This window comes from Pelodiscus sinensis, chromosome 7, assembly GCF_049634645.1.
Source record: "Pelodiscus sinensis isolate JC-2024 chromosome 7, ASM4963464v1, whole genome shotgun sequence".
Taxonomy (NCBI): domain Eukaryota; kingdom Metazoa; phylum Chordata; order Testudines; family Trionychidae; genus Pelodiscus; species Pelodiscus sinensis.
The window spans coordinates 61,069,875-61,095,017 of record NC_134717.1 but is presented as its reverse complement, the minus strand read 5'-3'; the positions used below and the strand labels follow the sequence as shown (position 1 = coordinate 61,095,017).

The window sequence follows — 25,143 nt, the reverse complement described above, 5'->3', positions numbered from 1 at the left end:
TGTCTAACCTGCTCTTAAATATCTCCAGTGATGGAGATTCCACAACCTCCCTAGGCAGCTTGTTCCAGTAGTTAACTATGGAAGCCCATGCTTAAATGCTTTGTTGGATTGTGCCCAACGTGTAAGAGAATGAGCGTTAGTGCAGCCTTTGCACTCTGGTCTCAATACAAAGCTGATTGAAGCCCGTGCAAAGAGTCCCATGGACTTCACCAAATCCGGCACTAAGGCCTGGCCTACACTAAAAGGGAAAGTCGACATAAGATACATAGATCCAGCTATGTTAATTACATAGTGGGAGTCGAGTTTTCTTAAATCATTTTTCATGTTGTCCCCACAGCAGGAGGTTGAGGGGAGCACATGCTCCCGTCAACTTCCCTTCCTCCTCTGGAGGAGCAGGACTACCGGTGCTGACGGAGGCGCCCTCTCAGTCCGAATTTGCGGATGTTCACTAGATTGGTTCATTCAAACCCTAGAAGATCGACTGCGTTAGCATAGATCTTCCATGTAGTGTAGACAGACCCTGTGAGAATTCAGCTGTTTTCACTTGTTGTGAATCCTAGTTTCTGTAGACATGAAGACATACTCTTCTAGGCCGACACTTACAAAGTGCATTCATGATGACCCCAACCTACCCTGAGGAGAGAGGAAACCCTTTGGGGGATTTTTGTCACTCACTAGAAATTAGGATCTTGGGGGGAAAAGTTCAGAATTCCCTTCTTATAGAGTATGCGGGAAGAGGAACAGATTGGAGAAGGAAACAGTCAACATTTCTTCCTGGTCTTATTTGGGGCCTCGATCTAAAGGACAGAAGTAGCTCCCGTTGAGTTCCATATGTTCAGAGAATGAAGCCATGGGAAACAGAATTAGTAACTTTATTCAAACAAAGTGGCAGCCATAGTGTTTTGGAGGAGGATAGAGATTGAATGGCAATATTGTTAGGCTAGATCCTTGGCTAGTATAAATTGGCCTGGGATAACTGAAGTTGGTGCTGTTTACGTTGGCTGAGAATTTGGCCCAGGGAAGCTAGTGACAAAACTGGAGTGAGGACTCCAAGTCGTAACGTCGTGTTGTGCTTCGCTTGTTTTAAAGCGGTGACCCAAACCTATGGGGGCAATTCCAATGGGGAACCATGTGTTCTGCCGTTCACCTATGGAGGGAGGACCTTCTATTCGTGTACTACCGAAGGGCGCTCAGACGGACACTTGTGGTGCAGCACAACCTCCAACTTCGAACAGGACAACAAATACTCCTTTTGCACGGAACAGAATGGTAAGCACCTCTGGGGAAATGTTGGAAAAACAGGTGGAATGTCCAGTCTCTGGAGAGAGTGAATATACATCTATAGGCCGGATCCTTAGCCGGTCTACATTGGCATGTCATGGGCACTACCGCCACATCCCAGAGTTGTGAGTTTAATGTTTGTAGGATGCAGAGAAGATTCACAAGAACCTTCATATTCACAAGAACCCTCCTTTTGCCCTTCGGACGGTTTTCTTTAGCTAGCTAGAGAGGGTCTCTCCCATACAACGCTGCAAGAAAAGAGCCCAGATCAGCATTTTTTAAGAACATCTGTTTCCTGTTGTTGCTTTCCCTACCTGACCTTACAAACAGAGCTGTTAGCCAGAGTATAGCCTTTGATCCAAGGGACGTTAGACTGTTCTTGGCTGGTTGAATTTCAACCCATCGGACAAGAGCCTTGGTCCATATAAGGCCATGAGAGGAGGAGATTTACTTTGATCCTCGGATGCCACTCTTTCAGTTCTGACTCACCTGTCAGATTGCCTTAGGTAGCAGTAACCCTAATCTGCCACTGGGAAAGGGTATTTTACATCAACATGTGGGCAAAGGTCCTTTTAGCAGCGTCTCCCAGGAAGGCCATGGCCTTTCTATAAGACAGCAGCCAGACAGGTGAATTTCTGCTGGATCAGTGCCTAAGTGGAGCGCAGCTGAAGTTACTCATATTGGTAGATTTAGTAAAGTGGTGAAATACTACTCAAATCCATCCTTGAGCAGCGTTTCATTCGCATGGGGTTCCTCTAGTCCCTTCCAGTGCAAATCTCAATCCCTTTCCATCAAGTCCCATGTATTCTACTTGAAGAGGATGGGTGGAATTCATCTGCTCTCGATGGCATTGGTGATAGGTTTCTAAGAGGCGCTTTTTTGCTCCACTATGGGGCACGGACATCTCAACAGATGGGGCCATGAGCAAAGGCTTCAAGCTTCCTGGCTCGTTGTACGTTGTTGAGCTGTAACGGTTTCCAAAGGACGGAGGGTTTGTTTAAAGTCACTGGGCACGTTCAACTCTCAGTAAAATCCATCCAGCCCCATGTATATTCCGTGGGGTTGTACGGGTGTCCTAGAACGGAGAGAATAGCTGAGTCACTGGGACATCTCCCTGCCCCTTTTCCTGGTTGTTCCTGGCCGTGCTTTTGCTGCAAAGAAATGCTGAAGCAGATGGATCAGGATGTCTGATTCTCCCCACCAGGAGGATCTGTGGGCATGGAGGAGCTCCCATTCCAGTGCCTTCCCTGGTGCACAGAGCCCATGAGGGTTTTTTCTACACCTCAGCAATTTCCATGGGCAGGTCCACATCTGTTATGGGAGAGTCCTTCTGGTCGGGCAGCTCCTTTGAGTGGGGACCAGCCTGTCACAGGCGTTCTATGTACGTGATGAAATTAGTCTCCCTTAGAAAAGCGCTAAGGGTACTCTGAGGGGCACATGTGACAGGCATGTCCCTGCTGTGTTCTGCAACAGCTCCCGGCTCTTTCAAGGAGAATGCCGGCTCCCATACACCTCTGCTTTACTTCTCCGGCTTTTTGCAGTTCTGGTCCAGACCCGGGGTGGCAACTCCAATGGTGCCTTGTGCCACTTCCCCTTCCTGTATAACAATCGCAACTACACCGACTGCACGTCAGAGGGACGGAGAGACAACATGAAGTGGTGCGGCACCACCCAGAACTATGACGCTGACCAGAAGTTTGGCTTCTGCCCTATGGCTGGTGAGTTGTGGGGGCCGGGGCTGGGTGGGAAGAGCTCTGGCTGGTCTCTGTCCAAGACCGGTGGTTCTCAGCCGAACGGCAATTGAGATGTAGCGCCTCCTTCCAGCGTCTGCTGAGCTGCACCCGTCATCAGTGAACCTTCCGCCATTAGTGGCTTCCAGGTAGCTGTTGGCCAATTCACTGTTCTTGTCAGCCTTCTAAAGGGGTTTTTGAGTAGTGACTTTATTTGTAGGATCAAAGTACTTTACTCTGCCCATTTGCATAGCCACCCATAACTGCCCATGCAGCAAAGCCGAGGGCATCGCACCCAGCTTGCCTCGTTAGAGACGAACAGATTTGGAGGCAGAGAGACCTAATCTGGAGTGAGTAAACGAATGTCGAGGCCTTGCATTTGGAGAACATCAGCACACAGTGAAAGTGGGATTTGAACCTCTAGTAGGGCCATAACCTCCCCCATTAGGCCATAGAACCCATAGCAGAGTGGGAAGGTGCCAAGCGGATTATTTGACTATTGGTGTTCATGGCAACGGTTGCTAAGTAAACCCCTCACACTCCTCAAACAGCCCATGAGGAAATCTGCACAACCAACGAAGGCGTCATGTACCGTGTGGGAGACCATTGGGACAAGCAGCACGACATGGGCCACATGATGAAATGCACGTGTGTCGGCAATGGCCGCGGCGAATGGACCTGCATTGCCTACTCCCAGCTCAGAGGTAGGTATCTTCAGGACCTTGGTGCCTCCATGGTCCAATTCTTCATTGGAGACCAAAGGATTCATTCCGCTGACATCACTGAGTGTCCAAGCAGGCCCCCGAAATAATTCTACATCCTTAGGTCTCGCTTGTGGAGAACGGGGAGGAATATTTGCTCAGAAATCTAGATGTTTACATTCAAGAATAGTGCCAATCCAGCACTTGCTGGGGATGAGAGGGAGTCCAGGTAAACCTCGGTTAGCTCGGTCAGTGCACATTCCCTTGTTGACATTTAAAAGTCAACACCTTCACAACTTTGATTGCTGATTTGGAACGATTCTCCTGTGCAGATAAAACCCCAGTCTAGTCTGAAGCTGGAAGGCCAGGTTAATGGGCCGTGCTGTCCTGTTTTGCTGTTCGGCAGTGAGGTTTTTAATTCCCCGGTGTGGGATGAATTCCCTTTGCAGGCTAATCAGTATGAAAAGTCGGCAGGGCAGTACTGAGGTTTCTTTTCAGCGGGGAAGTGCTTAGACAGCACCCAAAAAGAGGACTTCAAAGAGGAGAGCGTAGACATTGGATCATCCGAAAGCTACTTACTGTGCTGGCGTTGTGTCTGGAAAAAGCCGAGTGGGTGCTGTCAGAGCCAAGAAAGGATGCTTGCCCCACGACTGAAATTTGATATAGTTTATACGGAAAGAGGCTCTCAAGGGCTTTGAGGTTTTCCATGCGTCTTGGGCAGGAAGGCGAGAGGTGCACAGCTAAAGGATCTGCTGCTCTAACTCGGCTTCTGTGGCCAACGCTCTGCATTTCCCAAGGATGGGTCTGGTGGGGGGTGGGGGGAAGGGGAAGCAGCAAGTGAGAGGAAACCGTTTAAAGCAACATCTGCTGCAAAGAGCAAAGTCGCCTCATCAGGGAAAGTTTTCCTTTTTAAAGGGTGTGGTTCTCTCTGCAGAGCTGTTAGACCACAGCTGTCTGGGAAACCTCCCCAGCCCTTACTGAAGGGTGCAGCACAGATGAAATGACCCGGAATTGGAGGCAGGTCTTTGGAGGCAGCCTCCATGTCTTATCCATTAACAAGCCACATTGGTAGAGGCTGCATGCTTCACAAAGCAGCTCCCTTCTCCAGGGGGTTTCGGGAGTGCTTGTGTTCTGACACTTGCTTTCATTGACCAGATGGCTGGAAGGGTGAAAGGTTGGGGCCAAGTCCCCAAAGGGTATAAATTACCATAGCTCTAAATCGAGTGGGGGATGTGACCCCGCACAGCAGTGAATTAGTGGAGACTAGTCAGAAGTTGGATGTATGATCCATCAGTTCTTCTCTTGGGGTTACAACAAAGTGGTGTCAAGCTACCCAGCAAAATAAAGAACCAAGAACATTTTGGGCCACCCTGTGATATCTTTACTCACGCTAAATATTTTAATTCCACTGAAATGGGTGCTCAGTACATGTAAGAATATCAGAAGTTAGACCTTGAGAAGCAAACTCAGTGACTTTTTTTCTTTTAAGTCCTTAGAGATGCTGTTTCATATGCTGTAATCAACATGCCATGCCATAATCAAGCCCGTTTGAATAAGGCTAAATACTTTGCCCTGGATCCCACAAGCCTTGTTCCTGCAAGTAGTGCTTACTCACACAAAGGCCCCGTCTCTACTTGCCATGCCAGAAATCGCTCTTCGGGCATTTGATTTAGCAAGTCTAGTTAAGACCCACTAAATCGAATGCTGAGGGCACCCCTGTCAGTGCCAGTAAGCCTCGCAGTCACGAGGAGTAAGGGAAGCTGATGGTAGTGTTTGCTTCTGTCAGCCTCCCTCTGTGAAGATGGTGCTGAGCTCGGTTTATGGTACATTGGCTCCAGCTACGTTATTTACATAGCTGGAGTTGCGTACCTTCAGCTGACTTTCCGGGTCTAGTATGGATCTGGCCAGAGTCCCATTGATGCATTGTTGACTGGTCAATACAGGGAATTGTAGGGGCTAATCTCACACCTTTGACAGATCCCCAGGGGGCTGCCTCTTTCATACCTGACTAGTTTCTATAGCCCCTCAAGGCAATACATCTCGCTCCACTGTTTGGGATTCTGCTGAGCAGAAGTATTTTGTTGCTTTTTTTTAAATGTGAGTACTCTGTTCTCTTTCAGACCAGTGTATTGTTGATGGCATCACCTATGATGTCAACCAGACATTCCACAAGCGTCATGAAGAAGGACACATGCTCAACTGTACCTGCTTTGGCCAGGGTCGTGGGAGATGGAAATGTGATCCTGTCGGTAGGTTAATTCCCAGCTGCTCCCCTTCACCAAGGTCCGAGTGTAGCTGTGCAATACAAAGGAAACCAGTGATGGGGCAGATGTATGAATTAGGGCCAGATCTTTGGACAAAATCTACTCCTACTCTTACAAAACCGGGGTGACTGACTTCAGAGCAGTGCTCTGGATTTACAGTACTGAGACTCAGCAGAATTTGACCTAACTTGGGTTATCTGGCCTGTCATGGGAGGTGCTGACCACCTCTGCAGGAACCATAGGTAGTGACAATTTTACTCCGTATGCGTCTTCCTGGGAATATCCCTACCCTGTCACTTGCTCTAGATTCAGCAGCTGCCAATGTTTGGGGGTGAAACTGAGCATTTCCAGCTCCCCATTGGATTGAATTCTGACAAAGAAGGTGTTGAGCAAGGACAGACTTCATGCAATCCATAGCTGTATGGAGCAAGCAGCAATGCTAAACCCGCGCTTATAAATTGCTCTTTTTCTTCTTCTTGGCTGAAATCTTCTGGTCTCCTAACTGAATGGCAGGGAAGACGCCACCAGCAAATATTATCTTACCATGGGCTAAACTTATTTTATTTGGCTGCCTATTATACGAGGCAGCCAAACAAAAAGAGCAAGCCAATGCTCAGAGTGCATGTGTTAATAGCACTCCAGAGATGAGCTAAAACCATCATAGTTCAGTGCTGGCACAAAGAGATTTCTACATTTCTGACCAAAGATGAACTCTGATCTGATAGGACTTAGTTGTTTGATCTGCGCTTACCAGCCCCAAGAGACCTTTAAAATGTTGTCTTTGGCAACTTTTCAGAAAGCTCGAGTGGCTGAATTCTGCTTTATTTATATTTCTGTCCAGATTTACCAGGGGAGATCAGATAATAGAGTTCTTGCAAGCTACTCCTTTTAAAGAAGGAAAGCAATGTTGTTTTTAAATTAGTTAAAAGTATATAGTTAAAGGTGCTGTCCATTGAATTTTGTCATTGATTTTTCCAAACCTAAGTCCTGTTCTTCCAAAGGGAGCATACAGTTAATTCTCATTTCAATCCATCAGTAAGGCATTGTTTACAGTAAAGCTGCAACGATCCATCTTCCGGAGTTCGATTTAGCAAGACTCGCTAAATCGAACTCAGAGGGCAACCCCATTGGTAGCCGGTACTCCCGCTTGTGCGAGGAGTAAGGGAAGCCAATGGGAGGTGGCCTCCCTCTGTAGGGATGGTGGGGAATTGTGAAACAAGGTATTAACATAGCTGGAGCAGTGTATCTTCATTTGACCTTCCCTATGAGTGTAGACCTGGCCTAAGACGTCTACTGAGCTGGTTTCGGATGTGAGTTACACTCAGTTCTGGGATCAGTGTGTTGAAGTGAATGGTGTTACCTTAGAGTTTACATCTGAGTGTTGCAGTGGGCTTCATGGGAACTAGACTGAGCCTTAAATGAGAGAAGAACAGGTCCAGTGGCTGAAGCAGAACCAGGATCCAAAACAATATCTGCTGAACAGACTCTTGTGGCAGCAAAACTCCCATTGACTCTGGTGGGTGGAAGGACTCTTCTTGAGCATGTTGCCATTGGCCAGAACATACCACACCTGAATTGACACCCTAATATCTGTCTGGCCATTGCAATAGTAAATCAAGGGCTGGATGAGTTTCCATGTACCCTAGTTTTGAAGTTAGACTTCTGTTGCCCCTTTGAGGAACGCTTTCCCTCGTCATCACTCTCCTGTATGCTCACCCAAGGGCTTTGTTTGGTTTTTTGGTCATTTGTCACCCTCTGACATTGACCTCTCCTTGTGTCATGCCATTAGACCAATGCCAGGATTCAGAATCCCGGACCTTTTATCAAATCGGGGATTCGTGGGAGAAGCACGTTCATGGCGTTCGATACCAGTGCTATTGCTACGGCCGGGGAATTGGAGAGTGGCATTGTCAACCTCTGCAGGCCTTTCCGGGTAAGACTCAAAGATTACACACCTTCTTCTGACACACTCTATTTTAGTGGGATGGGATGGGGTTGGCTGCATGAACGGGGCACCGCAGCCTGCTTCCCATTCTGATCGGCATGTCGTTTTGTATCCTTGTCAACATCAAATGAGGTTAGATGCTTTTCCCTACATATAACAAGCAAGTAAGGGTTTTAATTCTCTAGGTTCCTTTGCCTGGGGATGGTCTGCAGTTGTTCACCTCCTACCAATGTAGGAAATTTCTGTTGGTCGTCTTCTGGAGCAATACTGTTTCCATCTGAAGGAAGGCACAAGTGTGTCAAGCTTACAAGCCAGACTCCGAACACAATGAAAATCTGGAGTCGTTCCATTGGCTACAGTGCGGTTCCTCTAGAACAGTGTTTCTTAAAGTGTGTTCCGCAGCACACCGATGTGCCACAAGGCAGTCGGAGGTGTGCCGCGGTGAACAACAGAGTTAAAAATGGCCGCCCTTAAAAGGGCAGGCAACTCTTATTTATTTTTTTCGCTCAATAACATTTCTCCCCCCCTTCCCCCTGGACCCCATTTTTGTTTTTGTTTTTCCTCAACAAAAAATCCTTGGTGTTCCTCATTTAAAAAAAAAAGTTTGGTGTTCCTGCATCTTAAAGTGTAAGAAACACTGCTCTAGAATCACACTAGAATCTGGCCTGGTGGGTTCTACTTTTGGTGTTTCCCTGAAATGATAGATCTGCGATTTGTCCTCTGTCTATATATTGCTTGAGGCTATTATACCATCCCATGCATGGACAGACCTTTCTTATCCAATCCATCTGCTGAAGCAAAATGCACCATGGCTGGAAATTACTTTCCTGGTCAATGTCCTGAACAAAAAGTTTGCCCTTTTCTTTGCCCAATCACTTCTAGGAAATATTCATAAGCAGGTCAAGGTCTCTGTTTGCTGGTTTGTTCTTTGGTCGTTCCATGAACATAATGTGATAAGAGGAACAGTTGCACCAACATTGCTGTTTAAAGGTTGCTTTTCCCGCTGGGCCTTAGTTTAAATATTAAAACTTTACAGTTGAACACTGAGAAGAATTCATAAAAAACCCAGTGTTTGAGTCACTGGCCCAGACTTTGCTTCCATGTTGGGATCAGTATGGAGTCGTTCCATGGAAATCCGATAGAGCAATTTTCGTGCATAACTTGTTACACATCTCGTTGATGTCAATCAGGCCCATTTTGATTATTGACAGAAAAATCGCTAATAAAGCGGGACCCAGAAAAAGGTAAATACTCAGTTGACCGCTGTTGGATCACGGCGGTATGTGACAGACCTGTGTACTTTACTGTCTTATCACATACATTTATCTCTGGAAAATCAGTAGGCTCTAGTAACAAAACTAGGCTGCAGGGAAGACATAACCGTGTGGTGGTTTTAGTTGATATAAATGAAATCCTTGTAAAAGCACAGATAAAGCAAAAATAACAGGCTGTGATTTACATTGTGACAAGTTTCAGAGGGCTGGTCGTGTTAGTCTCCATCTACAAAGACAAGAGGAGTCCTGTGGCACCTTAAAGACTAAGGGTGTGTTTACGGTTGCACCCTCTTTTGAGAGAGGGATGCAAATGAAGCCGGGATTTAAGTATCCTGCGCTTCATTTGCATATTTGCGGCACGGCGCTATTTCAAAATAACAGCTGCTAAGATGTGGTTATTTTGAGAGAGAACTCTTCTCTCGAAATAACCCTTATTCCTCATACAATAAGGTTTACCAGTTATTTCGAGAGGCGGTTATTTCAAGAGAAAACCCTTGTCTTAACAGCAGCTGTTGTTTCGAAATAGCGCCATATCGCGAATATGTAAATGAAGCGCGGGATATTTAAATCCCGGCTTCATTTGCCATTTCAAATGTCTTCATTTGCATCCCTCTCTTGAATGAGGGTGCAAGTGTAGACATACCCTAACAGATTTTATTTGGGTCTAAGCATTTGTGGGCATCTGACGAAGTGGGTCTTTGTCCACGAAAACTTATGCCCAAACAAATCTGTTTAAGGTGCCACAGGACGACTCCTTGTTTATACATACGTTGTGTTAAGGGAAATAAATGATTTGTGAGTAGGTCGCAAGTTAGTACTCATACGTAGCGCTTGTCAGAAAATGCCTATTCATCCAAGTGGATGTTTTTCCAGAGAACGGTTAGGTTTTGACAAATTTTTTGTTTAAAATAAAAGTAAAATGGAGAGGAGAGAATAAGCCACTTAAAAGTGGTGAAGCATTGTTTGGCAGTTTTGGAATGAAAAATGCCAGGTTTCTGGTGTGAAATCATGCTTTGTGTTATAAGCTAATTATCATAAACATGTATAGAAATGACCCTACAGAGAAATAATATTTGGTTTGTAAACTTTGAGACTTTTGGATTTTCATCTTAACTGGGGAGTTGCTCTGTGTGTGTGGGGGGGGGGGGGGGGGGAGAAGAAGTCATCACCTGCCTTATTCCTGCTCCGAGGTGAATTGGTGGTTCTGGCTCAGCTTCCTTGATTTTTTTTTCCCACCTGTTGCATGGAAGGGGCTTGCCACCCCCAACAGCTACTTTGGCCCCACCCTTTTGAGGCTCTGGCCATGCTGGGTGGCCCATGCAGGAGTAAAAGGGGCTCTTTAGATCCTCTGTATCTTGTATGGCCCTTGTTCTCCTAGAATTAACACCCTGGAACCTGAGCACTTCCTCTTTAATGGTTTACCCTCACAGCACCCTGTGAGGTAGGAAAGGATGTGAGGCAAAAGACCAAGGCATGGTCTACGCTGGAGCAAACTACTCCATAAACGTTAATTATGTAGCTGGAGTTGAGTATCTTAAATCACCGTCCACACAGCGGGAGGTCGACAGGAGCAACCACTCGTGAGGAGCAGGAATACTGGGAACCCTCTGAGTTCAATTTAGGAGGTCTGGTGAAGACCTGCTAAATCAAGCCTCGGAAGATCAACCGCATCAGTGTTTATCTTCCGCTGAGTGTAGACGTGGCCTAAGTGTGCATCCCCTCCCCCCCTCCAGTAGCGAGTCTCAGAGTTTGGGTCAATGGACTTAACACCAGCCCCTTGAACCCATCTAGATGTTTTCTCTCAGGCTGAGCCACACACCCCAGGCCTGGTCTCAGAGCCCAGGCCCCACCCAAAACACAGATGTCTACACTGCTATTTTTAGCTCCGTAGGGAGTGTCCCCTGTGCTGGAGGCAGCGGGCTCAGACTCAGCACCGGATGGTGATGTTCTAAAACCTTCCCTAAGAGTTTTGCCCAAGGTCAGACAATCTATGGCATAATCAATGTCTCTCATGAGTGCTCTAGTTTGACACCCTGGCAAAATTATATGGGGCAGATCCAGCAAGGGTCCTAACATCTGGTTTCAGTGGCAGTTAGGAATCGAACTATCTCTGTGAATCTGGGCCTTTGTACCTCTGGCCCTAACCATCCTTCCCCTCTCTCTCTGAGTGGACTGACTCACAACGGAACTCTGAGACAAACCAGGAACTGGGTAGAACGCAGGGCTGCCAGTAAAGGGAAGAATGGGATGCAGACCTCTGGGTTTCTTCTTCCCCTCCCGCCCCCCCGCAGTTCCTCTAGTGGTGCTTGCAGAGTCTCATTGACTCCTCAGACGTCTAAACAAACATCTCACTGAGTTATGTGAAATATGCGCTCCCTTAGACTGGAAAGCCAGGCTTCAGACTTTCTTTAGTCCTCCCGAGTGCCTGGAAATGGGACCGTAAATCAAATATAAAGTTCCTGGATGTAGCTTTGGGGTTGACATGCTTTAAAATAGTCTGTGTGGGTACGGATTTGCTTGGCTGGAAGCCTTTTTATGTACAGGCAGGTATGTATCTTGCATAGCTGTCCAAACTATAAAAGAAACCTTAATGAAAAAAGGGGGGGAGATTTAATGGCTAAAATAAGAGGCCGTCCTGCACAATCAGACAGCTCTATGCTGGAGTTCTCTGGGAACTTACACCTACTACAGTAATCCCTTCCGTGTGTTCAGCAGTCGGACCTTCTCCACATCGCGTTGAAATCTTTTCACTGCATATTTCTGGCAAAGGGATGAGTAGAAGGGAGGAGCAGGAACAAGGCAAAAGGGGACCGTAAATTATGGGTTTGATCCAATATCCAATGGGTGCCTTCCCATTGATCTTCGTTAGGCATTGGATTAAACCTTTTGCTTCTTTGGTCCTGATTTCCGCACACGCTTAAAGCCTGCGGGACACACGCCTGTGCTTAAAAGCTTTGCTGCTTAGGGATTTACTTCCAATACGTGTTGAAATCTTTTCTGAATCTGGGGCTTAAACCTTCAAGGCTCTTCGTAGGCTTGTGTGTGCTAGTCATGCTTTTCCTCCACTCAGGTGCTTAAAACTATCACTTCACCCCCAGCTTTGACCGTTAGTTGATTCGGAGATGTTGCAACCTGCACGGTGTCATTTAACTGATGCTGTTCTGTCGTCAGCAGAAAACCCTCCTCTTCTAGTAAGATGGGAGAATGGATCGCTTTGTGTAAATGTGGTGGAGACGGTTGGATATCTCCTCCCCCCTTTTTTTATTGAAGTGCAAGGCTGCATCCTTGCCCATACTATCGGAGGATGTAGGGCTACTTTCCAGCTTGCGGAACGGTACCTTCCTGCCCAAGTAATTCCACAGAGGGCTGGAAGTGCTACTTCTGAGGCGGAGCCCCAAGTCTCTCCCCAGGAATGTGGCTCTCTCCTATGGACGCTTGTGCTGCCCCTGGTTCTGCTTCTGTTCCGGCACCTTCTGAACGTTCTGCTGCAGATGGTTGTGGTGTTGACTCCCTCTGGTTGGCAGCTAAGGTTCTCCAGCGGCCGGAAGCACCTGGACTATCCTTTAGGGCCAGTCCAGGGCCTGGCAAAGTCTGTGGCCTGTCCTGCTGTGGAGGTTGGTTTTTCTTCTGGGAAAGCTTTCCAGGGACCCGATCCTGCCAGGTGCTCAACATGCCCAACTCCAGTTGGCTTAGGCATAGAGGATCCTCAGCCCCTGGCCAGAGGTTCTTCGCTCCTCGCAGGATGCGGCTGCGAGTTAGCCGAGATTTTTCACTTTTACAAATGAAACCAAAATGCAGAGAACAGTCACTTGTGGGTAAATGTCCTTTTATTCCTTGTGCTGTGCCGAGCTACCCCCCTTCTGTTGCGCAGGCCTCTCTCCGGACCACTTACAACACAGTTCTTCCAGCACAGAATCAAAGCCTCCTTCCTAAATGCACCCAGCCAGCACGTGCTGACTCAGAGCAAGAGATCGGTGAACCAACCCACTTGCTGCAATGAGTGTTGGCGCATGGGGGAATAGTGACAATCTGTTTATTTCAAATGTTCATAATATCACCCAAGAATTTTGATTTAATAAACCCTGGAGGCACTAAACAGCAAGCCAATGGGAAAAGTTCCCCGGACCTTGGTCTGCACTAGGGCTTTATTTTGAAATCACCCCCCCTTAGGTCCAATTAATAAGTGGCGCATCCAGATGAACAATCCCATTATGTCGAAATAACTGGCCGCTTTAATCTGAAATCTGTCCTCCTGCTTTCTCGGGGAATAATGCTCATTCCTAAACTCAAAACTCCAGTCATCTGAAGAAGTGGGCTGTGCCCACGAAAGCTCATGATCCCATCTACATGTTTTGTTAGTCTATAAAGTGCTGCCTGACTATTTGTTTAGATTAATTCGGAAATAGTTTTTCCAAAATAGCAGTAATGTCAACGCACCGCTGCTGCTATTTTGAAATAACTACTCGCCAGAGCAATTGGAACTAATTACTCCTCGGTGTTTCCAGGGGCTCTACATCGAGGTAGCGCGTCCACATTAACGAGCCTGCCTTGGACTAACTTTGTTGCTTCCCCGTACTGAGGACACACTAGTTTGATTTTATTAAATCAGGAGTTATTAAATCGATTTTATTTCAAAATAGTTTCCTAGTATAGACGTGCCCTGATTAAGTGCAAATGGGAAACTCTCTTTCAGGTGCTACCGGCCCTGTGCAAGTGATAATCACCGAGAGTGGCAGTCATCCTAATTCCCATCCTATCCAGTGGAACGCACCCGAAACCTCTCACATTTCTCAGTACATTCTCCGATGGAGACCGGTAAGTACTTCCTTCGGGCATCCTCTAAATCCCCCTCTTTAGAGCTCTCTTGTCATGCAAGGCTCTCGAAAGCCTCAAATCAAACAATTCTTGGGTTTGGCCTTTTGACTTTTTTCCCAAGAAAATGTGAAAAATGTCAACAGCCAGAAACTTCCTGATGAAAATTGCCCTTTGGTTAAAACTTTTTAAAAGCATTTTTGTTGGGGGGCAGGGATGAAAGCTCCCTTATTTGAAGGGAACGTTGGCTTTGTACCATTGGAACAGCCAGGATAAATCGTCACCTTAACAAGGAGGTAAAAATGAGCAGGATACAAAGCTATAAACAGCTGGCAGAAAATTAAATAAACACAAGTCTCTCTCCTTTCTTCTGCGTAGTCTGAGCTAAAACGGATTAGCAGCAGCTCGCTGGTTTGTTCATATTTAAGAGTGATTCATTTTAACCAATGAAAATGAGTCCTCTTAAAATGCTCCGGAGAACACTCTTCACAGATGTCTACTCCTCTGTTAAGCATGTTGGCACGTACCCATTGCTTGGCATTACAAGAACCCCGTGAAGTCAGTTGGAATCTTGCTTTGGGTCGTCCTTAATGAATTGGGCTTTAAACACCCGGGTGGCGATCTTAAAAAGGTGGGGATGTCTTTGATCAGTTCCCGCAGAAATCAAACGCGGCTTTGAGAGCGATGCTCAGCAAGGAGGTCTCTGCGTATGACCGGATGATTGGACCTGCTAGAGAATTGCTGTCTGATTTTTTTTTTTTTTTTTTTCTTGCCCATTGAATGATCACTAGGCATATGTAGCTGCTAAAACCTTTTCAAAGCCACGTCATTAAAACCTCTGTACATGTCCCCAATTTTAAGTGTCCAGTATCCCATTATACATTAGCCATCCCTGTAGACAGTCACTCTGCCTACCCCTCCTCCTTCCCAGAACCTTTCTCCATCCTGTGATTAGTCCTGCCACAGATACAAGAGTCCAGATGGTAGTGATGGGCAGCCATATACACACAGAGGTAACTTTGTCTGTTTGTGGGCTTTGGGGGTCTCTCTCATGGCATTGGGTGTCTGTGTTCTTTCAGAAAAACAAGAGAGCGCTTTGGAAAGAAGCCATCATCCCAGGTCACTTGAACTCCTATACCATCTCAGGGCTGAAACCTGGTGTGCAGTATGAAGGGCAACTTGTCAGTGTGCAGCAGTATGGACCCAAAGAGGTCACGCGCTTCGATTTTACCACCACTCATATCACACCCATTTCTAGTAAGTCCTGCTGTAAACCTGTATTTCCATACAGTCGTCTTCCTAACCTTTCCTTCCTTGGCTGGTATTTTCCTCAGTTACAACTTTCCTGTTAAAAATCATTTGCATCCACTGTGGATATTACAATAATATGTTTGTTTGTTTGCCACACTGAACTTGCTTTAGAAAGGTAATAGGTACACCTGCATTCTAGCTGGTGTAAATCAGCGTAGCTCCCCTGAAGTCAACAAAGCCATGTCAGAGAAAAGCAAGCAAAATGATTAGGGGTATGGAACAGCTGCCATATGAGAAGAGACTAATAAGACTGGGACTTCTCAGCTTGGAAAAGAGATGAATGGGGTGGGCAGAAGGTGATAAAAGTCTATAAAAACATGACTGGTATGGAGAAAGCGAATAAAGAAGAGTTACGCATTCCTTCCCGTAACAAAAGACTTTGGGGATACCAAATGCAATTAAAAGGTAGCAGGTTTAAAACAAAAAGAAGTACTTCACACAACACACAGCCAACCTGTGGAACTTCTTGCCAGAGGATGTTGTGAAGTCCAAGACTGTAACACGGTTCAAAAAGGAGCTAGATAACCTCCATGAATTTAAGTCTATCAATGGCTGTTGGCCAGGATGGGCAGGAATGATGTCTCTAGCCTCTGGTTTGTCAGAGGCTAGAAATGGGTGCCAGGGGATGGATTATTTGATTCCCTGTCTTGTTCATTCCCTCTAGGGCAGCTGGCATTGGCCGCTGTCGGAACACAGGATACTGGGCTAGATGGACCTTTGGTTTGACCCAGGTAGATGTTCTTATGGATACCACTTCTGACACTCTCCATCTTCTTCTTTTTTTTTCCCCCCCCCTTGGCAGCCAACACCCTTTCTGGCGAGACAACTCCTTTTTCTCCTGTGGTGCCACGTCTGAGTCGGTCACCGAAATCACAGCAAGCAGCTTTGTCGTCTCCTGGGTTTCCGCCTCTGACACCGTCTCAGGATTCCGTGTTGAGTACGAACTTAGCGAGGAGGGGGCTGAGCCACAGTATCTTGGTAAGGCTTTCTTTTTTTTTTTTTTTTGTCCATGGAGATTTCCATATTGTATAACATCAGCATATTAGCCTGGCTGGGAAGGATGGTCTAGTGGGGAGCGCACTGGACTGGGATTCAGATCTGGGTTTTGTCCCTCCCTCTGCCATAGACTCTGTGCAGGTGCATGGACAGCAAAACCTCAGTCTCTCCATTCTTTATCTGTAAAATGGGAATAATATTTCACAGGGGCATGATGCGCATAAGGCTCAAACTCTGCTAGGATTTGTGCCCTGGCAAAGAATCGGAGGGAAAAGATGGCATTTTGGACTGCTTGCCAGTCAACTGCTCTCCCCTCCCTCCTCAGTGTTTAGCATGAATTATGCCTGAATCGTCCAGATAATTTGTCAAAGCCTCCCTGACAGAACTAGAAACTCAGAATGGAGGGCTGCCAGCTCCCAGCTTGCACAGGCTCATGAGCTGGGAGCTAGCAGTCCTCTCTCTCCCCCCACTTCTGCTTCCCCCCTCCTCCCCATGCGAGGCTGCCGACAGTACGGGGGCTGCTCCTGTCCAGGCATGGCGGACGGGGAAGCCGCTCCAGTCCAGCAAGCTAAAATGCCCCCATTTAATCAATTAACTGGTTAAACTTAACATTTAACTAATGAAATGAGATTTTTACATCCCGAGTCTGTGCCCCTGCCCTCTTCTAAGTAGCCTGCCCATTGCAGAGAACTACCCTAGACTCTGTGGAGTTTGGTGGGGATAGAGAACCGGGCCCAGGCAGGACGAATTTGATCACCAAAAAATGGTGAACTCCCCCAACGCGAGCCTGGAGTTTTTTGGTTGGTTCTTCTGGCATCGTCACTGTCTTTCCCCTTTTCTTTTTTGGCCAGATCTCCCGAGCACAGCCACCTCCGTGAACATCCCAGATTTGCTGCCTGGGCGCAAGTACATCGTCAACGTTTACCAGATCTCAGAAGAAGGGGAACAGAATCTGATCCTGTCGACTTCCCAGACAACAGGTGTGCCTGGAGATGTGCCGCTTGCCTTGCGGAGCCTGCCCTGGGGATTGTCAGAACATCTCTGGGGGCCTCCCTCGCTTGACTCATTTCTTATTCCCTTCCGCTCTTCATAAACAGCACCCGATGCACCTCCCGAGCATAATGTGGACCGAGTCGATGACACCTCGATTGTCGTGAGCTGGAGCAGACCACAGGCCCCCATCACAGGTCTGCTGCCTTGACGTGTAACCGTTTTAAAGGGGTTGTGAAACCTGACCTCGAGGAGAGAGAAATCTACAGAGCGGATGAGCAGTGTTATCTGCCCTGGGATGCCACAGTGTGTTTCAGAGAAATGGGGGGGAGTCCCAGGGTCACCGTGGAGACAGCACTGTTGAAGCTGGAGAGCGCCTTTAGTGTTTGCTTCACATTGGGTTTTACAAGTTGAACCCTGTCGTTCAATGGGCTGGCTGCAAACTAACTCCCTTGCAGGTCCAGGGTTGACTAATCGCAACTCCCCCAGTCTGTATCCAGGGTTCCCATCTGCCTCCACATCATCCCCATAACAAACCTTGGGAGCATGTTCTTATCTGAACCTTACCCTGTACTTCCGCATGTGTGGGGTTTAGATTTAGGGACCTGGGTTGGCCCGTTTTAGAGATTCTCAGATTTTTAAGGGACTCCTAATCTGACCTTTGGTGGAGCAGCTCTGACCTCGCCCTAAATTCCAGGGTGTGTTGGGATCCCTGAACATGTTTCTCATGTCTTATTTTGATCTGTGTGCTGTAGCAGGGATTGCGTGTGCTGACTGAGGCTGTTTCATCCCATTAGGTTACAGAATTGTCTATACCCCCTCCATGGAAGGCAGCAGTACTGAACTCAACCTGCCCGACACGGCTACCTCGGTGACCCTCAGCGACTTAATGCCCGGGGTTCAGTATAACATCACCATCTATGCTGTGGAAGAAAACCAGGAGAGCACGCCCGTCTTCATCCAGCAGGAAACCACCGGCGTCCCACAGAAAGGTAGCAGCCAGCACGCTCCCTGGTGTCCTGTTCATTCTAAAGCAATTTGTCAGACCCAGCAGGGCCAAATGAGATGAAAAAAAGAAGGGTCAAGAGTCCAGCTTTAGCTAGCTGTATGCCAGGAGCAAAGGCTCTGCATGGGCGTCCAGTCAGCAATGACCTTTACTATACACTGCTCCCAATGCTGGCTTTAAATATTGACACATTGAAGACAAACGCTGGTTTCTGTTCGTTGACGATTACCACTTTGGGATCCCGAGTTTTCATTAGCAGAGACTTCATACTTATTGAGGCCCTGACTACCTGCCAACATTAGGTCGCTCTAACTTATGTCTGCCTACAGCCATTCAAAATGGCCACCCTTTAAAGGGGTGACTTTTTTTTTTTACCTTTTTTTTCCTCAAACTTGCCCCTGACCCTTTTTTGCCCCCGACCTCTCCCCCCCCCCCTTTTTTTTTTTTTTTTTTGCTCAACAAAAAAATTCTTGGTGGTCCTCATAAAAAATAAAAAAAAATTGTTTGGTGTTCCTCGGTCTTAAAGTTTAAGAAACACTGAATTAGGCTTCACAACAGAACTAAATAGAAATGTGAGAACAAGGGTCCGGTGTGGTGACAGTGGAACAACATGCTCTTTGGATGAGTACAATGCCAAGAACGAATTTGGCCCAATGATTTTATAGTCTCTCCAATTATTCTGCTGGTTTTCAAAGCTTTTTCTTTTTAAATAGCAAAATAGCTTCTTCTTTTTTTCCCTTCACTGGCTAGGTTTTTTCCTTCAAACGTGTGGCTCTGTAAAAGTTGACATTCTCCTGCTTCGTGCATTTGATTTTTCACTTTTTCTTTTGTGCCCACAAAATGAGATGCAAATCTTGGACTAAAATCTAAGCCATGGCTGTAATGTCAGATGTACAGTGAACATGAGAGTTTTCTGAAAATCATTTAAGACAAGGTGTATATGACATTTTCTGTTAAACGGTCCCTGTCAAATGTGTAAAATAGTTATTCGGTCAGAACTCACTACTTTCTTGTTCCACATCTTCTTCCTGGAGTCACCTTTAGTGTTCTGTGAGGAATCCCTTGATCTTATTGGATGTGTCTCTTCTGTCAGATGATGTTCCTTCACCCAAGGACCTACAATTTGTGGAAGTTTCCGATGTCAAAATCACCATCATATGGACCCCACCCTCAAGCACAGTGTCTGGCTATCGGGTGGACGTGATCCCAGTTAACCGACCTGGAGTGCACGGACAGAAACTACCTGTTACCAGGAACTATTTTGCTGAAGTCACTGACCTTTTACCTGGAACGACCTATCTCTTCAAGGTCTTTACAGTGCTTCAGGGCAGGGAGAGCAAGCCATTGACGGGAGAGCACACAACCAGTAAGTCTTTCCTTAGGCTTGTTTAATGGATTTCTAAGGGACTATCTTTTCTCTCCTTTAGGGCATGTCTACACTAGGAAACTATTTTGAAATAACTAAAATCGATTTAATAACTCCCAAAATAACAGAATCGAAATGGTGTGTTCACACTACGGAGAAGTCTTGAAATGAGTCTCAGGTGGACACCCTACCTTGACTTAGAGCCATAGGAAGCACTGGGGAGTAATAAGTTCAAATTACTTTGGGGAGTAATTTCAGAATAGCACTGGAGCACCCACACTAATGCTTTTTCAAAAAAACTATTTCTAAATTAGCGTTATTCCCTGAGAAATAGGAATACAGATTTCGAAATAACTTTGAAATACCAGGTGTGGTCATGTGGACTCTCTCCTTATAAATTTGACCTCGGGGAGGGCGGGGGGGAGATTTCGTAATAACTCCCTAATGTAGACCAGAGCATAGTCACCTGTAAATGGCACCATTTGGGGTTTTTTGTTTTGCACGACCATTTAGTCAAATATTCCGCTAGAACATTTTTGACTGATGCTAGTTGCCTCATGGGATTGTGGCATGGAAAAGTTGAAAACTACTGTGCAGAGCAACTTAGGGCCAGATTTTTAAAAGTTTTCCGATGCCTAACTCGCATTGGATGTTTCTGAACCTTAAGTCCTACAGGTAAGCATTTTGTCAGGGGGTAACAGCATCTCTGCCACATTCATTCCAGGCAGGATTCAGCACCACACTTAAGAATGTACATAACTTTAAGCTCACACGTTGGTGTTTTGCTGTGTCAGGGCCTTTTCAGATAAAAATGCCTAGCTGGAGACCTACGAAAGGTTCCAAAGACCTTCTAATTTGTGTAGGCGAGCCAAACAGTCATAGGGTTATTTTACAGCACAGTTCTCGGCGTGACTTAGGTTTACATTCCTCCACAGAAATGTAGTTTTTATTTTTTCTTTATTAAAATTGGCGCATACATTTTGGTATTTAAAAAAAAAAAAAAAAAGCCTGCCAAGATTTTGAAAAGCGAGCCTACAGTTAGGCTGCTAAACCCATAGAACTACTAACGCACACGTTGGTTTTTCTTCCAGAACTTGATGCTCCTACCAATCTGAGGTTTGAGAACCTTACTGATTCAGCAGTGTTAGTGGCCTGGACTCCGCCCCGCGCGCCTATCACGGGGTACCAGTTGACTGCAGGTCCTACAAGAGGAGGCCAACCAAAGCAGTACAACGTGGTGCCATCTGCCACCAACTACCAACTCAAGAACCTGCAGCCGGGCTCGGAGTACACAGTCTACCTCGTGGCACTGAAAGGCAACCAGCAAAGCAACCGACAAACTGGCATCTTCACTACTTGTAAGTTTGGTGATGGGTGAGTCTTCGTTTGTTGGTGTCCTCTTCTAAAGCATGGGCCTGTACTTGAAACTGGCCGTTCTAATGCGTCTTTCAAAACAAGTCTTTAGAAATAACATTTGAGTGGAGCTACTTGGGAAATGACTCCTTCCTCCCCCCCCCCCCCCCCTAAGAAATTTAGGCAAAAATAAAAAACGTTTCATTTCTGATGAAATCCATAGAATCGTAGAACACTAGAACTGGAAGGGACCTGAGAGGTCATCAAGTCCAGCCCCTTGCCCTCACAGCAGGACCAAGCACCATCTAGACCATCCCTGACAGATGTCTGTCCAACCTGCTCCGCGATATCTCCACTGATGGAGATTCCAAAACATCCCTAGGCAATTTATTCCAGTGTTTAATCACCCTGACAGTCAGGAAGTTTTTCCGAATGTCCAACCTAAACCGCCCTTGCTGCAGTTTAAGCCCATTGCTGCTTGTGCTATCAGAGGCCAAGAGGAACAATTTTTTCCCACCCCGTCTCCCTGTGACTCCCTTTTAGATACCTGAAAACACCTATCACATCCCCTCTCAGGCTATGACTACACAGCCGCTTTTTTGCAGAAGATGATATGCAAATTGTGTTCGCATTTGCATATCTTCTGATTCTTTTTGTGGGAAGAGGCTTTGCCAATAAAAAGCCCCGTGTAGACAGGGCCATTTGTCGGGAAAAGCCCCTCCTTCGCAAAATCCCTTATTCCTCAAAAATTGAGGTTTACAGGATCTTGCAAAAGAGGGGTTTTTTTTCCCGACAAATGGCCCTGTCTACACGGGGCTTTTTATTGGCAAAACCGCTTCACGCAAAAAGAATTGGAAGAAGATATGCAAATGTGAGCACAATTTGCATATCCTCTTCTGCAAAAAATGGCATTGTAGCCGTAGCCTTAGTCTTCTCTTTTCCAAACTAAACAATCCCAATTCCTTCAGCCTTGCATCATAGCTCATGTTTTCTAGGCTTTTCATCATTGTTGTTGTTCTTCTCTGGACCCTCTCCAAATTCTCATGTTTCTTGAAATGCGGTGCCCAGAATTGGACACACTACTCCACCTGAGGCCTAATCAGCGCAGAGTAGAGCGGAAGAATGACTTCTCGTGTCTTGCCCACAACACACCTGTTAATGCATCCCAGAATCATGTTTGCTTTTTTGCAACAGTGTGTCACTGTGGACTCATATTTAGCTTGTGGTCTACTATGACCCCTAGATTCCTTCTGCAGTACTCCTTCCTAGACAGTCGCTTCCCATTCTGTGTGTGAAATGGATTGTTCCTTCCTAAGTGGAGTACTTTGCATTTGTCCTTATTAAACTTCATCCTATTTGCCTCCAGATCATTTCTCCAGTTTTTCCAGATCATTTTGAATTCTGACCCTATCCTCCAAAGCAACTGCAAAAAAGTTTGTTTTTTCTTGAAAAACAAACCTAAACCTGAAAATTTCTAGAAATGTTAGTGGCTGTCAACCAAACCCGTAACACATTTCAGGCAAGCACACATTCTCCATTTCACCCAATCTGTTTTGATTGGGAGTTGGATTTTCAAATTTGGCAGTGAAAACCAGGGGAGGGGGGGAATCATTAAAAGCTGATATGTCCCATGGAAATTTGCATTTTGATGAAAGCCATTTTCCCTCCAAAATCATTTTCAGACAGTTGTACACTTGAGGATTTCTAGTGTGTTAGCTAGTGGTTGAAGAGAATAAGTAGCGAATAAGAGGGCAATTTCTTCCCAAGATTATAGGGTTAAGATGAGTTTAAGAACTACTGTGTATCTGTAGAAAGGATAGATTTTGCTATTCAAATGATGAAGCTGTGAACAAGAATCAAAACTTCTTATTGATAAGTCGGATAACTACATTCTCTGTTTTAAGGAGTGTGTGGATTTTATATCCCTGTGAAGTTAAACCCAAGCATCCACATTTATCCCTGATGTAACTATTGACTTCTGTCAAGTTATACCAGAGACACACTGAACTCATAGTCTGCATCCAGATCTACACTAAAGGGGAAGGTCGAATCAAGATGCGCAACTCCAGCTATGTTACTCGCATAACCGGAATCTATGTACCTTGTTTCAAGTTTCCCCACTGTTCCCACAGAGGGAGGCCGACGGGAGCTTCCGTCGGCTTCCCTTACTCCTTGCAGAAGCAGGAGTATTGGCTGCTGATGTTGTGGGGAGGGTTAGGAGAGGTGCCTTCTGAGTTTGATTTAGCGAGTCTTAACTAGACTTGCTAAATCAAACTCCAGAGGATCAATCACAATAGTGTCAATCTTCTGCTTAGTGAAGACATGGCCTGCATTAGGTGTGGTCGTTTTTGGTGACACTGAGTGGCTGAGATAAAGAAAGCTATTGCCTTTCACATCTACTTGATTGGAGCGAATCCACTGCAGGTTTGGAATATGTTGTGTAATTGTATAACTTTTACTCACCAGTATTTTAAAAAATAAAATCCGGGCCAAGGCAATTTCCTTGTGAAGTCTGCAAATATGTTCCACGATCAGCCAAATTACAAACCCTTAAAACAAATGGAAACAAACGTTAATACTCCTCTTCTCCATAAAGATCATAAATGGCTTGAAGGGCATGCGTGGAACCAATCAACCCAACCCAAGGCTGTTCTTTAATTTTGCACTAAATTAGCACAAATACAAGGCTGAAAGTAGATAACTTGTAGATCAGCACTTACAGGTTTCTGTAACTCTGAGTATCGCTGAGTCTGAACTCCATTTCTCTGTTCATTTCACAGTGCAGCCCATGAGCTCCATCCCTCCCTATAGCACCGAAGTGACAGAAACGTCTATTGTTGTTACCTGGACACCTGCGCCAAGGATTGGCTTCAAGGTATTTTCCTGCCGCAACCTTGGGCTCTATTTTAGTCTCTATCGCTTAATGGACATTAGTTGCCACCCAGGTAGGACCAGTTAAGAATTAATGGCCATAGATTGTACTTTGGTAAAAGACGGGCAGGGAAAAATATGAAAGACAAAGTACAGAGGGGTAGGATCTTGAGTTTTGTCGGAAGTGAAAATTCAGGGGTTGAAATGTTTATGCGAAGGAGTTTATGCTCACACACGCCTGATCCATGGAGTCTTTCACCGGACTTCTGTGGCTCTGGATCAGGCCCGAATTTCAGGCATCATGAAGATAGTCCACCATGAGGTCACATGGTTCCATGATGCTGCATTTCCTGAGGCTTCTCCATCTGCAGGGCTCTCTATGGCCTTTGTGCTCCAGCATAGGTGGAGTTTCTCAAAGTCAGCTAATGGCTTTGGAGGATGTGTCCAGTACGCGTATTGTCACCTAGATGATTGGTATGCTAGGCTGGAAGGCAACCGTCCCCCTTTCTTCTCTGCTCCAGCTGGGTGTGCGACCGAGTCAAGGTGGAGAAGCCCCCCGGGAGGTGACATCTGAGTCTGGGAGCATTGTTATCTCTGGCCTGACTCCTGGAGTGGAGTATGTCTACAGCATTTCCGTCCTGATGGACGGCCAGGACAGAGACACGCCGATCATCAAACGAGTAACTACACGTACGATACATCTGAATATTCTCACTAATCTTCAATGCTCTGACTCTACTGTGCTGTGCAGTTGTGTGGCTGAGTGGGGAGGGTACTTGTGGAGGACTCGGAGGGCCGAATCCTATTTGCTGCTGAAGGATAGCCCTGGGCAAGCCCCTTTGCCTCAGTTTTTCTCTATATTTAATGAAAAGAAGGATGACTTTTCTTTATAAAGTACCTTCATATCGGGGTTTAGTCCAGCTCCCATTGAATTCAACTGAACACTAAAAGCAATACTACTAGTAATAGTATTTCTAAATCCCGTAATAGTATTTCTAAATCCCTAAAACACTATCTCATTTTCTCTCTGATTCTCCAGTGACCTTAACATTAGTGCATGTAGCATGTTCGAAGCTATATCTCCTCTTGAGGGAAGATCAATTCTGTGGTGGTTGATTTTTCTGGCATTTGATTTAGCAGGTCTGGTAAAGACCCACTAAATTGAATACCGAGTGTGCCGCTGTCAGCGCTAGTACTCCTACTCCTCACAAGGAGTAAGGGAAGTCAATGGGAACGTTTCTCA

The 25,143-nt window shown here is 46.1% G+C and overlaps 1 protein-coding gene across 1 annotated transcript in view; it reads left to right on the top strand.

Annotated features, from left to right (window-relative positions):
* FN1 (fibronectin 1) overlaps nucleotides 1–25,143 on the top strand; it is a 71,110-nt gene that overhangs the window by 13,572 nt on the left and 32,395 nt on the right. Inside the window, 16 exon segments of the mRNA XM_075933958.1 lie at nucleotides 1,090–1,269; nucleotides 2,823–2,999; nucleotides 3,563–3,715; nucleotides 5,833–5,961; nucleotides 7,766–7,909; nucleotides 13,889–14,010; nucleotides 15,087–15,264; nucleotides 16,121–16,162; nucleotides 16,165–16,296; nucleotides 17,166–17,294; nucleotides 17,412–17,501; nucleotides 18,102–18,296; nucleotides 19,404–19,676; nucleotides 20,768–21,034; nucleotides 23,810–23,904; nucleotides 24,422–24,590. Coding sequence (XP_075790073.1) covers nucleotides 1,090–1,269; nucleotides 2,823–2,999; nucleotides 3,563–3,715; nucleotides 5,833–5,961; nucleotides 7,766–7,909; nucleotides 13,889–14,010; nucleotides 15,087–15,264; nucleotides 16,121–16,162; nucleotides 16,165–16,296; nucleotides 17,166–17,294; nucleotides 17,412–17,501; nucleotides 18,102–18,296; nucleotides 19,404–19,676; nucleotides 20,768–21,034; nucleotides 23,810–23,904; nucleotides 24,422–24,590 — 2,475 coding nt within the window.